The 15,042-nt window shown below is 40.2% G+C and overlaps 1 protein-coding gene across 2 annotated transcripts in view; it reads left to right on the forward strand.

Annotated features, from left to right (window-relative positions):
- Window positions 1–2,955: 2,955 nt before the first annotated feature.
- STAC (SH3 and cysteine rich domain) overlaps window positions 2,956–15,042 on the forward strand; it is a 411,447-nt gene continuing 399,360 nt past the window's right edge. For both annotated transcript variants that reach the window (XM_063452039.1, XM_063452040.1), the window contains exon 1: window positions 2,956–3,219. In XM_063452039.1, the coding sequence (XP_063308109.1) occupies window positions 3,112–3,219 (108 nt within the window). In that variant the 5' untranslated portion in view covers window positions 2,956–3,111. The remainder of the gene's footprint in view (window positions 3,220–15,042) is intronic.

The following is a 15,042-nucleotide window of genomic DNA, read 5'->3' on the forward strand; positions in this document are numbered from 1 at the left end:
GCGGCAAAGCTCCTGAACCCTGTTAGATGGTGTATACAGGAAGTGCCCACCCTTCAACAATGGATGGTGAAAGTGGAGGAATTTTACAATATGAAGACTCTCACAACTTCCCTCTGCAGTTACTCAGAAAGTAGTTCACAGACCTGGGTCCCTCCACGCGCAGTAGGCGACAGTTAATGTACATGTAGGCTGTAGGTTGCTGGCAGAGGACATTTGTAGTTTCCCAACGTGGGATAACTTTTCACTGGAAGTACTGGTTCACCACTTTAAATTGAGACCATAAGGCAGTTTGGAGAGATGCTTTGGACGCCTTGTTTACCATGCTATTTAACCTGGAGGCATGTCAATGGGGGCAGGATGGTGCAAGACAACCCTCTCTTTGCTCTCCTCTCCCTTTTTTTGTTTTATTTTTTCGTTACTTATATCTCTCTCCCCTCTTGTGTTGCACTCTTGAGGTTAGCTTCTGGGCTCTGTTGGGAGGGATAACGGTCACTTGAGATAAGATGTGTCATTTCATTGGTGTACATAGTAAATGCCCTTCACAATTACGGTGCCTGACACGCTAGCTCTCATGATGAAAGGATGAATATGTTCACCTATAGATTGATTACTGCACAATACAATGAGCATGCCAGATTTCAACTCTGTCTTGGTCATAATGTCCCTTATGTATATTACCATGATATATACATTTTTTTTTCTATAACAAAACAATAAAGATTGTCAAAAAAAGACTCTAGTAGGTTTATTTACTAAAGTGAGTATAGATGGTTATTAAAAGTTAAGTTTAAATTTAAGGCCAACGTAGCCAAGCCTGAATCATAGATGACTTGGATAATATTCCCAGTTCGGCTATTTTGACCTTAAATTTAAAATTTACTTTGAATTCCTTGCAATTCTCACTTAAGTCAATAACAATGATTCCATAGGATCATGTGTTTGCTATTGCGGATATCAGTTCACGAACGTCTGTAGTATAGTAGTCATGTTTAAGTCATTAAAACAATCTGAAAACACAGTCAACTAGAATGGCACATTTTTTTTATATTATTATTTTTTCTTCATATTTTAAGCTATTCCCAACTGGTGCCTTTGCTCACAGAAAGCTACCCAAGGACGCCATGCTATTTAATAGGGACCTGTACGTAAATCAAGGCAGTTAAAACAGACTGCAGGTACAGCAAGCTTCTTAAGTCATAAACCTTGGAAAAGAGCATAGGTAGTTAGCATAATGAGGAATAATTTGGAACACAACATTTTTTGGTACTATAGAACCTAAACTAAGTTAGTTTATTCAGTATAAATACACAAAAACAAGCCCTGCCCTCAAACTCCCACTACTCTTGGGCGTCAGCAGTGACCATCGTACACATCAGCCCCAATACATACATTAAAAAAAAAAAGCCTAAGGAGTCAATGTGAATAGTCAGTGTAGGACCCACCTAAGTGGTTTGCCTTGACGTGGCAGGTGGGCATTCCTGTAATGGCCATTGGAGTAACTAAATAACATCAATTTGTTTAAATATGCATAGGGATTTGGGAAGAGTGCAGGTAACTTTTTTTCTTTGTTTTTTACTGTATGTAAAGGGGCTGATGTGTACTATGGTTGTTGCTTCCACCCAAGATTAGTGGACGTTTGAGCTCAGGACTTGTTTTTGTGTATTCGTATTCACTTTTCTATCACACAGCTATGTTACAATGCTGCCGCCCATCTCATGTGTTCCCTATTAAGGGTTAATAAGCATGTAGGGGTTTTAGAAAAATACCCCTCTGTGTCTCATTAGAAATATCTTTGCCAGAAGCTCAAGGAGGCAAGGTGAATAGTCAATATAGGACCCACCTAGGAGTTTTGCCTTGACGTGGCAGGTGGCATCCCTCTAATGGCCATTGGAGTAACTAAATAACCTATTTTTTAAAGGGACACTGTAGGCATTCAGATCACTTCAGCTCATTGAAGTGGTCTGGGTGCTGTGTCCCTTTTGCACCTAGTGCTAAAGTTTACATTGCAGCACAAATTATGCCCTCAGTGGCTGTCTACTAGAGGGCTTCCGGAATTGTAACAAACCTTTGGTCCGTTATCTGACGCTGGACGTCCTCACGTTCTGCATGAGGACTTCCAGCGTCAGATTTTTCCCCATAGGAAAGCATTTATTCAACATTTGCAGCTCATGCGCATTAGACCCCACTCATTGCGAGGCGGAGGAGGGGGCGGAGCTTCAACCCTTTATTTACTGTGTAGGAGGGGGTGCGATGGGGGAGGCAGAGAGATCGGTAGTGCCAGGAATACAGCTTTGTATTACTGGCACTACAGTATCCCTTTAAATATGCATAGGGCTTTAGGAGTACAGGTAACTTTTTTTTCTATAGTTTATTTAGTATACCTGGGATTTTTTGTTTTTAGTCCCATACATTAGCGTAGAACAATGACTGTATCAATGTTAATTATTTAATAAGATTTGAACTGATTATGTGTTTTCACAGAATACATTACTTTCCAGTACTCATAAAAGATGAACCTGGATTGATTATCTTGAAAAACATTTATAAGTCATGCTGTTGTAAAAAATACGTTAGTTTCATTAAAAGTTAAGTATTTATTTTTCTCTGTTTGCCCATTCACTGTTCCTTTGCACACTTCAATACTCTGATAGTGGGTAACAGCAACTCGTGCCTCTGCAAGCATCCTAAGCATTAGCTGGCTAGCTCCTCCCAGCCATGCTTCATGTGTAAGCTTCACAGGCTTTCTGGTTCAGATCACTTCTATTCTCATCACTAAGGCTGACAGCCACACTTCGATGTCCCATACCTCCAGGCTTTTTACTATAAAGGGAGAACACATCTCACCCACACTTAACATAGCCATAATCAAACGTTTCCATTTAAAACACAACTTGCTGGAAAACAAAAATAAAAGCGGACTGAGTCTGGAGGAAAAAAAACAACAAATAATGGGAATGTAATTAAGAAAAAAAAAAGCTACTAAACAAAATACCAAGCATGGGGTCACAACTCATTGCAAAATGGAAGCAAAACGCGGAGCTGTAAAAGAACAAAGAAATAATATTCTTCCATCAGTGAGAAACAAACGTAGCTGATTCAACAGAGAAGATAATGATTCCTGAAAACAGTACAATGGGAGACCCTGTGGATAAAGAGACTGAACTTGGAAGTAGTGAGCAGCCTCATTCCCCAGCGTCCACCAGTAGCCAAGAATCAAAGGTATTTCAAATTCATCATTTAAATGAACTGGGCGTCAGAGTTACTACTGGGTGCTGTTTATAGCAGCAGTGTGTGTGTATATGGTGTATCAGCTCTTGTATAAGATACTTGTGCATTTATTCGCATGCCTGTGCTTTTAAATTACCTGTGCAAGACAACATATTGTGGTTTGTAATGGCTGTTTACGTGACGGATTGCAAGCTCTGGCTATATACTGTCGTAAAAAGGCTATTGAGGTTCACTGTTATATCTTGACTGAAGTGCTGTGTTTTGACATTTATCAGTCTCACAATACTGTAATGGAAGTATACACCATTATTTGTGTAGATGCACCCTTATAGGTTATACATACTGCAGCGCAAAGTAAAGCTATTATTTGGTGCAATAGCTAGTGAGTTTTTGACATATACTAGGGCATGTCAATATGTATTCAAATGTCAAAAAGAAGCTGTAATAAAAAAGTAATTAAAATCTTTGAGGTTAATGCTCCTCAAGTGCATACCTTACCAATTTTGGAGATACAAGCCAGATCTCTAAGTTAACCTGCCAGCTTGTTCAAAGCTTTTAAAACCTAGCTTGTGTGCAATAGTAATAAGGATCATGTATGGAAAATAAAGAAATTCTAATTCCAGCTCCAGGTATGTTCCTGTGCACAATAAGGTAGGACTTCCCACTGTTGTCAAGGCAAACTACCACTTCTACATCCTGGTGCTTGTGGGTCTATTCAGAAGAAGAAATACTTCCTTGCAGTGCTTCAGAAGTGTGCTATCCAAATTAAGCATAATTATGGAAATAATGCTTACCAAATTCTGTTTAGTTATATGACGTTATTGGAGAAAGTATAAATAAATCCCAGGATAAACAAAATGCTATATGTATTATTTATTTATTACTCTTATTTATTACTGGTATTTATTAAGCGGCAACAGATTCCACAGCGCTGTACAATAAATGGAGGATGTAAAATATAATCGGGTACAATAAGTGGAGGATGTAAAATATAATCGGGCATATACAAAAGGTAGAGAGGGCCCTGCCCGTAAGCTGAGATCTAGCCATTGAAGCTCTTTTATACAGTGTTTAGCTAGATAGCACGTGAGCTTACAATCTAAAGGATACTGTGGGGATTTGAGACAGCAGGGGAAATTTGGAAGTGATGACTAAAAAAGTAAACAGAATCAAAATAATCCTATGGATGTCCACATAAGAGGGGATATTTTATATTAGTTTGATGGTGATCGATAAAGAGCAGTCATGGGCAAAGTTATAAAAGAGGAGCTATTACCGTGGAAACCAGTAAAATATTCATGCTTAATTTATACTATCTAGAACTTTGTTTTACTATTAGCCTTTATAAATAATATCTAGAGTGTTTGATTTATAAACTGACCCACATTCGTAGTGAGAAGATAAATCAGTTAAGTCAAAGTACTTCACTAAACCAGGAATCGGTCAGATAATGTCAAGTGTAGTCAAAAGAGCCAAATCTGAAAATAAATAAACTCCAAATCATCTGTTTCCAGCTTGGCTGCTTGTGCCTAAAATTTGAAATGCTTTGGGCAGTTTCAGTACATATCAGTCTATTGAATAATCCTGAAGAATGTTTAAAGGGACTCTATATGCACCCAGACCACTAGATCTCATTCAACGGATCTGGGTGCCATGATCCTATCTTTTTAACCCTGCAATGTGAAACATTACCATGCTTCTGACTTAATAGCTGAGTAAAACTTGGCTATATCAATCAGAACGTCTTCTAGAGACCATTTGCTTGGCGCAACATTTTTCAGTACATGCGCACAAGCCCTCCTCTCCCACAGAAAGCAACTGATTGGTTGAGATCAGCAAGATCGATGATCTCAGCCAAGGAAGTGGAGAGTTTGACAGCAAGGGCTGAAAAGTACGTAAAACCCATCCTTTCAGCTTTCATGCAGCGAGAGGGACATGATTTTATATTTATTTATTCATGCTATTTATAAAGCGCCAACAGATTCTGCAGCGCTGTACAATTAGTGGAGAAATGTACAATATACACAGACAAATATAAGAGGTAGAGAGAGCCCTGCCCGTAAGCGGATATCTAGCCATTGGAGCTCTTTTATACAAAGTGCTTGGCTAGATGGCCCGTGAGCTTACAATCTAAAGGATACCATGGGGATTTGAGACAAGGGGTAGCAGGGGAAGTTTGGAGGTGATGGCCGAAAGAGTTAACAGAGAAGCAGCTATTGGTAAGATGTTAGGGGAATGAAGAGGTAATTGGGTGAGAATCTCAAACAGCTGGAGGAGCATGCTATATATTTAGGGGGAGCCTGTGTGGGTGGGAAGAAAAAATGCAGTCTTTCACTGAGTTGAGTGAGGCCTGAGAGTGGTAGGTGTTTCACTGAAGGATGGAAAATGCAGTCTTTCACTGAGTTGAGTGAGGCCTGAGAGTGATAGGTGTTTCACTGCAGGATGGTATATGAGTACAGATAGGTTAAAACTATAGCATTAGGAGTACAAGTTTATATTCCTATTGCTATAGTTTTCCTTTAAAATTATTAATTAAATATGAAGGTTATTCACTGTGGAGAACCAACAAGAGAACTGTAACTATTAGAAAATAAGCTATGTTGCCTAAATTTTGCAGTACACATGTAGATTCCCCAAAATTTCCAGCTTAGTGAACATAACTTTGCCATACATGTTTTGATATCATAGGGCATTAATTGGAGATACAAGGAAGATGCAATCCTGTACACCTAAGCCACACAATTTTAGCACAAATTGGTTAAATAAAAATATTTTTTAATTTTCATGAATTAATAATTTTGGGATGCCCTTACAATTATAACGTATAGTCATAAGTTATATAATTGTGTCAGAAATTAATGACCTGATTATCTTTCACATTAAATGTTAAAATTCACACTGCCTTAACACAACTCCCAAGCAGCATGAGAGGAACTGGATCGTACTAATATAAATATATATATACTTTTTTCACAAATACTAGATTCAGATTAAAGTTGAATATTTGAGATTAAAAATAATGTGATATAAAATTTAAAAGTGGATTAGGTTTGTCATCTGTTGCAAACAAATCTCTACACTTTTGAGTAGTGTGATCTCACAAAGCATATTGGCGGTTAACTATCTATGCCAGATTTCAAGATACCATTTCTGTCTTGATCGCTTTCCACTTTTACTCCCTTAATTCTCCACTCTTTTTTTTGTCCGTAAGACTGTTTGTTTTTTCTTTACCATATTCAATATCTGTTGCACTGTTTCGCTGGCTCTCTCCTACTGCCTTTGCAAGTTTATTTCATTTACTTATTGTTCATGTTTTTTCAATGAAAACAAAATTCTCCCAATACAGAAGACATTTTTCAAGGACACTTAAGACAAGTAGCTCAAACAAGCGGATGTACTAGAAATTGTTCTGGCAGAATAAGTCTCGAATAAGATTGATTTTTCCCCTTCCACATTTTTTTTTCTCTTATATCATACCTCATGTTGACACACAGATATAATTATGCAAACAAGCATGGGCGATCATTTTTGCAACAAAGATGGCAACCCAATGTTTATATAATGTCCAGTTGGAGAGGTTAGGGTATATTGGTAGAAGTGTATGCAATATGAAGTACACTTACAGGAAATCAAAGTTCTATGTACATACTTCTCTAATAGTACAGTAAAAAATACAAAACAAGGTTTGCTCAGATATCTCTCAGTCGAGTGGTTATGTATAAGACAATGATAGTGATACCCAGAGGGAACTGTGTTTCAACTTGCACCTTATTTCATTGCAAGCAACTTAACTGCCTGTCTTTTTTTTGTGATTTCTTCCCTCTGCCATTATCACTACACCTATGTATGGGAAAAGTTTTCCATTAAGTGGTTACTGAAACGACCATGATCACGTTAGTGATTTGAAGTGTTCATAGTGGTCGTTGTGCAAATTCAGAGATATTTGCGTGGAACGCTGCTGATCACCACTCTTAAATTAGCAATGACCAGGTCTGGCAGTATTAGTGCGCACCAAAGCCTTCTAAGGCTTCCTAGGTCCACATTTGTTCTAACCCTTGCGAATGTGCATGCGTCATCACGTTGTCATCACGCATGCATGTTCCGATGTCACATGACTTCAATGGGCCAATAAAAGCCCTCCATTAGCTTTTTTTTTTTTAAATTGAAATTCTTTATTTTTGCGGTCAGCGTTGACCTCTGAGCACATCACAACTGTGGTTGCAAAAACAACAATGCTTACATATTTGGTGTAACAATCCCATCAGTATAATAACGACCTATGTTTTATATTTGTAGTTGCTGCAAGACCCTGCATGCCGATTGTGTTTGCTATAACAGTGAGTTAGGGGAGCTTGTACAATGCTTTGTGTGCCTGCGTCTTGGCATAGTGAGGTGCTGACTGCGTGTTGCGCATATGGCACCGGTTTGTTGTCAATTACATAACGAAAGCGTCACGAAACTTGTAACTACGGCCGACTCCGGCCAGGAGGGTATATAAAAAGGCTCTGGGCTTAAGCTGAACGTGGTATTAAACTTGTACGTAAATAAGGGGGCTACTTGACACGTTCATTCTAGCTTGTGGTGGGGGTTAACTAGTAGGTTAGTATGCAAGGCAAATGCTTACGGAGCCAGGGTGCATGAGAGACTTAAAGTTAACATATAACTATAAAGAAATAAACAATATTGCGTTTGGCAGTAGCATCTTCCCTCCTTATGCCTCCTTATCAAGTAGGCGAGTCAGTAGTCCCCGGTGCAGCCCTTCTGGGCACAAAGGGAACAATTCTCTCCACTGTCCAGGATGGCTGTGCGTTCTTCTGGACGGTCTCCGTTGGTAGACCCAGGGATTGGAGGAACGGTGTGGCCTCTGAGATATGCAGCAGGAGGTGTGTCTTGTCGTTCCTTTCCGCTATCAATCGGTGCAGGCCCCACTTGTATGGAATGGACTGTTCTCGCAGGAGGTGTGTAACCGGTCTGAACATCCTCCGCCATGTGAGGGTACCTCTGGAAAAGTCTCTATAAAAGACTAGGTGTGCTCCCTCAAAGGGTACCGTGGGAGAACCTTTAACAGTGCCCATGAGGACCCCTCTGTCTGAGTCTTTTGCAAACTTGAGCAATATATCCGTAGTAGTCTCTTGGGGTGCCTTGGCCGCCTTTGGCAGACGGAAGCATGTATCCACCAATAGCTGTTTGGCCTGTTTTGGCGGTAGGAGTGTGGAGATGAGCCTCCTGCAGTAATGGGGCAGTTCAGCATTTGAAATGGTGTGAGAAACACCACGTATTCTCACGTTTCGTGCTTTAACCCTGTCCTCCATGTTTGCCATTTGTGCTGTTAGATTGTCGCATTTTCTTTGTAATGAGCTTAAAGCGGCATCTGTGGTAGATTGTGCCAATTTGGTGCTTTCCATGTGTCCCTCCACTGATACCACTCTGTTAGTAGGTGAGGTGACTTCTTCCCGGATTAGGGCCATGTCTGCCTGAAACATATCTTTAATATCCTGCCTCAATGCTTGTATATCTGCCTTGGTGGAGGGAGCAGAATCACTCTCCGCCTGGGATGCTCGGGGCATGGAGCGTACCTGGGGTGAAGCAGGAAGCTGATCCTGGTGGCTATCGTCGTCTGACGATGCAGAGGAGTAGGCCCCCGCCGGCGCCATTTTGGAAGGTGCTGGCCGTGTGGTCAGGTGCATATATGCTCCAATATCTCTGGAGCCTGAGCCCGGATCTGCCCGGTACTTCTTATTCTTTTTCCCCATATGTATAGGAGTCCAGGGATCCCCACTGGACCCTTGCAGGTGAGATATTAGCCGCAAAAAGCCGCGGTGTTCGGGACCGGCTCTCAGAGCTGCACGGAGACACAATGTCACGATACTGGGGAACCCAACACGCTAACACACACACAGACAGAAAGTGTGCAGTACCGGTCCTTAGAGTGGCCGGGCTAAGCACACACAGAATAGTCAGGAGACAAGCCGAGTAAGGGGAACCAGAAAACAGAATAACGAGAAACAAGCCGAGGTCAAAGGGTAGGAGAAAGTCACAAAGTCAGTATAACAAGCCAGAGAGTACGTAACCAGAAAGCACACGTTCAGAATCAATACTATAAAGCAAAGACCACAACAGGGCAGGGAGGAACAGGAAAGGTAAGTATTTAAATCCTAGCCTGAATCCTGATTGGCTAACCACCAATCAGTATTAACAAACACACGTGGGGGATATCTATACCCCCCACTGTGTTGGTTGCACTGTAGCTTTAACGCTGGGTCACGTGAGTGACCCCGGCGCTTAGATAATAGTGCCGGCTCCCAGCGTGCAGCGTTAGACATGCTGCCGCTGGGAGGAGGAGAGGAGGACGCGAGCGGCGTGTCAAGAGGAGAGGACGCCGCTCGCTTATCGGTAAGGGGAGAGGGGACCGCGGGCGGCGACGGACCGAGGGTGAGTGCTGCGAGAGGATTGCAGCCTCCCCTCACCGCTGCCCGCGGAGCCCTGACACACGTCTGGTTCGATCAGGCGCTGGCTCCGCCCCCCTCCATTAGCTTTTTTTAAAACTAAAATAGCTAATTTACAGTACCTTGTCATGGTTTCCAGTTGTTGTTTTTTTTTTAGATTCATAAATGAGAAAAGAAAAGTAAAACAAGGATTAGTTAGATTAAAAACAAAAGAAGGAAGGTATGTAGATGAGGATAAAGGTCTAGCTGACTGTCTCAATGAATATTTTTGTGCGGTATTTACAGATGAAAATGAAGAAAAGGGACCTCAGTTAAGAAAAAGGATAAATGAGTCATTTATTACACGTGAGTTTACAGAGGAAGAGGTTCTATTTCAACTGTCAAAAGTAAAGACAAATAAGTCAATGGGACCTGATAGAATACACCCAAAGCTATTAAAAGAGCTTAGTGGTGTACTAGCAAAACCATTAACAGATTTATTTAACCAATCATTGTTAACAGGAGTAGTCCCAGAAGATTGGAAGTTAGCGAATGTTATGCCCATTCACAAGAAAGGTAATAGGGAGGAGTCGGGCAACTATAGGCCAGTAAGCCTTACTTCAGTAGTGGGGAAAGTGATGGAAACTATGTTAAAGGATAGGATTGTTGAACATCTAAAAACACATGGATTTCAAGATCAGAGACAACATGGGTTTACTTCAGGGAGATCATGCCAAACTAAAATTATAGATCAGGGTGGTGCAGTAGACATTGCTTACCTAGATTTCAGTAAGGCTTTTGACACTGTTGCACATAGAAGGCTTATCAATAAACTGCAATCTTTGAGTTTGGATTCCAATATTGTTGAATGGGTAAGGCAGTGGCTGAGTGACAGGCAACAGAGGGTTGTAGTCAATGGAGTATATTCTAAGCTTGGGCTTGTCACCAGTGGGGTACCTCAGGGATCTGTACTTGGACCCATTCTCTTTAATATTTTTATTAGTGATATTGCAGAAGGTCTTGAGGGTAAGGTATGTCTTTTTGCTGATGAAACTAAGATATGTAACAGGGTTGATGTTCCAGGAGGGATAAGCCAATTGGCAAATGATTTAGGTAAACTAGAAAAATGGTCAGAGTTGTGGCAACTGACATTTAATGTGGATAAGTGCAAGATAATGCATCTTGGACGTAAAAACCCAAGGGCAGAGTACAGAATATTTGATAGAGTCCTAACCTCAACATCTGAAGAAAGGGATTTAGGGGTGACTATTTCTGATGACTTAAAGGTAGGCAGACAATGTAATAGAGCAGCAGGAAATGCTAGCAGAATGCTTGGTTGTATAGGGAGAGGTATTAGCAGTAGAAAGAGGGAAGTGCTCATGCCATTGTACAGAACACTGGTGAGACCTCACTTGGAGTACTGTACACAGTACTGGAGACCGTATCTTCAGAAGGATATTGATACCTTAGAGAGAGTTCAGAGAAGGGCTACTAAACTGGTTCATGGATTGCAGGATAAAACTTACCAGGAAAGGTTAAAGAATCTTAACATGTATAGCTTGGAGGAAAGACGAGACAGGGGGGGGATATGATAGAAACATTTAACTACATAAAGGGAATCAACACAGTAAAGGATGAGACTATATTTAAAAGAAGAAAAACTACCACAACAAGAGGACTTAGTCTTAAATTAGAGGGACAAAGGTTTAAAAATAATATCAGGAAGTATTACTTTACTGAGAGGGTAGTGGATGCATGGAATAGTCTTCCAGCTGAAGTGGTAGAGGTTAACACAGGAAAGGAGTTTAAGCATGCGTGGGATAGGCATAAGGCTATCCTAACTATAAGATAAGGCCAGGGACTAATGAAAGTATTTAGAAAATTGGTCAGACTAGATGGGCCGGATGGTTCTTATCTGCCGTCACATTCTATGTTTCTATGGTTATCCAAGAGTGCTTTATTTCTATTGATTCCTGTGTATTTTGACCATGGCTTGTTATTTGACGTCTGACTTATGTATCCCTTGACTTTTAGCTTGTCTATCATTTATGTACATTCTGTTTCCCTGACCTTGGCCTGTTCTGTACTAGTCAATATTAACTTTAAATCCGGCCTATCTAAGGTCTGGTCAAGACTATCCTGGCAGCCGGGGGCTAGTTACAACCTTGGCACACATGACTTTGGCAGCCTAAAACTTTGTTCCAGACTGCCAAATGTAAATTATGTGCTAAAATTATGTCAGTGGAACTTTGTTCCAGACTGCCAAATGTAAATTATGTGCTAAAATTATGTCAGTGGAACTTTGTTCCAGACTGCCAAATGTAAATCATGTGCTAAAATTATGTCAGTCATCAGTGTGCACTGCAAACTGACAATGGACGTAATTAGATTTCCATTGCAGGCAGCTACCTTGCACTGCACACTGGCAATAGATGGAAGTAGCTTTCCCTCTCTTCCAGCTCTCCATGAGCTTACTCCTTTTTAAAATACTTTCGATCTCTCCCTACTCCCTTCACTGGCTCAGAGCGTACACATGTGTCTTCAGCTGATGAAATGGTCAAAGGCCCTTGGTTATGTTAGATGGGGCGTGGATATTAGCTAAGATTACAGGTGTGTATTGTCTATTGATTGCCCAATAGGGCAATGTCAATTTAAAAAGAGAGGTTATTAAAAGGGTTACAGTAACCCTTTAAGCAGAATAAGCACTTGTTTGGGGGGACCTGTCATGTTGGGGGCATCTACAGCACTTATAATATGCATTTTTGAAGTTCAAGTGGCCTGGTCGGGAATGATAAGTACAAAGAGCATTTGTCAGTGTTCTATGTGGCCGAGTCGTTCTTCTATGCTTGATAGCAGGGCTGCAGGAACAGTTGGTATGTGAGGCTGGTCAAAAAGTGGAAAGGATCCCATTACATCTGTCCACTAACAGCCTCTCACATAGGAAATGCCGTGCAGGAGGAGCAGGGATAACACTAAGCGATGCACACTGTATAACAGCGTGACAATCAATCATAGGAGGATTTCCGGACTACAGAAGATATAGGTGTGTTCTTACTTTGTGAATAACCATTCAGACTCCTTTTTCATAACCCTGAATTGAAACTCTCCAAATTTTCTACATACCATTTCCTTAGTCCCAAATTTAAGCACTCAACGCCTTAATACTTTCTTTTAATCCTAGGTTTAACTCCTGTTCATAACTAAACACACCATGTTCCTCAATATTAAATCACCCAACCAAAGTAATTCTAAACACTTATACTACAACTATAATCCCTCTCAAGCTATAATCTAACTCTGTTGTTAACTCCTCTCAAACCTTAAACCCATTTTACCGTAACCACTTGTAACTCTAGCTTTAAACCTGCATTCATTTACAAAGCTACATACACTCACTATACTTATATTCAACCATCAAACATTACAACCAGAAATCAATCAATCAATCTATCTAGCCATCCATCTATCCATCCATCAACACACACCTAGTAGTACATGGAAATACAAATATAACCGAAGGAGAAGAAAAAGACAACAGAAGAGAAACAATTAAAATTATTCAATATGTGTGCATTATTTTAGTATTGTCATTTAACTTCCCTGTGCTGTAGGTGTCATAATCTTTCCTATTGTGTGACCTTCATTGCCAACATTGGAGGCTGCATTTTTTTCTGTAGTCCACCAGGCCACATTTTCTCACTACCTATTTCCCTATTTTTATCTAAATTTGCATTCAGCATATCACAAGATATTGATGATGCAATGACACATAACAATTCATGGAACCCCCTAATGTGTACTTTTTTGGTGTAAGCAAATCAAGTTGAATCACTACCAAAATGTTATTTATTACATTTTCAATCACAACCTTTATTGAAATATGTTCTTACACAGCAAACAATAATTTGAGGAAAATTACCACTGCCTTATTTAACAAATTTGTAATGACTCTCTCATTACTATTTTAGACCATATGATAATGTTGCTTCATTTAAATTCTAAAGCTTTATCCATAACCTTTCTAGTCCTCCTCACCACTTGAGCTTCTTTGCTCAATTAATTGTCATTGAAGCAGCACTGCAACGTCATACTTATTTTTTTTTTAAATTGATTCCTCTTCTCTTCCTTTTTCTATCTATTAAGTAGGGACTACTTTGTCTTATGTATTTTTCATACGCCTTACATTTTTAGGCACTCAATCTAGAAGTGTCAAACCCCCCGGCTGCAGGGAATTCGCTCTGTCAATGGAGGATCCCGTCATCTCGCGGGATCCTCCATAGATCTCCATGCCATACTCTCACACATGTAAGAGTACAGCTCTGACGGCGGCTCCTGGTGCGCTAGAGAGGACCGCCTGGAAGAAGATTACAATGCACGTGAGGGACAGGTTCGGGTAAGTAGAGCTCACCTTTCTATGTCTATCTGAAGTAGTGGAGGCAGGGAGTGGTGCACAGCATGTAAGAAATCCTATCATTCTAAAAAGTTTAAACTCCTTACAATGGGGAAAGCCAGTGCTCTAGTGGTTATGGTGCTAAGCAAGCAAAAAAAAAAATGGGAATTAATTAAAAGAAATATGAAATAATTCAAATATTGTATTGTGTGGTGGTTGGAGTGTTTGAGTGTTTCTCTAAGGACATAGGTAATAGTTTAAGTTTTGAAATAAAATAAAAACTAGAATTTGCTCTATTGTTCTATTGGCCATAATTTAAGGGTTTCCCTTTAAAGGAACATTGTATTCATAACATTATAGGAACACTCTCTTCCCCTGGCAATGCAAAGGGTTAAATGTTTTTTAACATTGATTCCAGCACTGATGTCCCTCGGCGCTGTGTGGGGCTCCTTCTCCATCAATGTCATCCAATGGGGGAAACCTAGTGCACATGCGTGGCAAGTGCAAAACTGTAGGAAGTGACTCTAGTGACTTGCTGGTAGACAACAAGGATTTAAGCTTGTTCACGCCGAGAGGTTAGGACTTGTGAATACATCCTAACGGCGTTGAAGCCCAGTATAGTTAGGACATACTCGCACATCTTAAGTGGTTAACATGTAAGGGAAGATCAGGTAGATCAGCTCTTATGTATATTAGTTGGAAACTGTTTTATTTATATATATATATATATATATATATATATATAATCTGATCTACGGATGCCTTTATCCCTAAATGTCCCTAATGTACGCAAACTGAGATATTTTATATTACAATCATATATATAAATATGAAACATTTTCCAACTAATCCTGAATTTATTTTAAACATGGCAAAGGAATGCCACATCTTAAGTACTGTTGCACAACCAAATATACTGGTATGTTGCAGAATAGATAGGAGGTTAATTCACATCAGATGAGGTGTGATTACCTGAAGCTACGAATGCCTTTTACAGAG

The sequence above is a fragment of the Pelobates fuscus genome, chromosome 4, assembly GCF_036172605.1.
Source record: "Pelobates fuscus isolate aPelFus1 chromosome 4, aPelFus1.pri, whole genome shotgun sequence".
NCBI classification, from domain to species: Eukaryota; Metazoa; Chordata; class Amphibia; order Anura; family Pelobatidae; genus Pelobates; species Pelobates fuscus.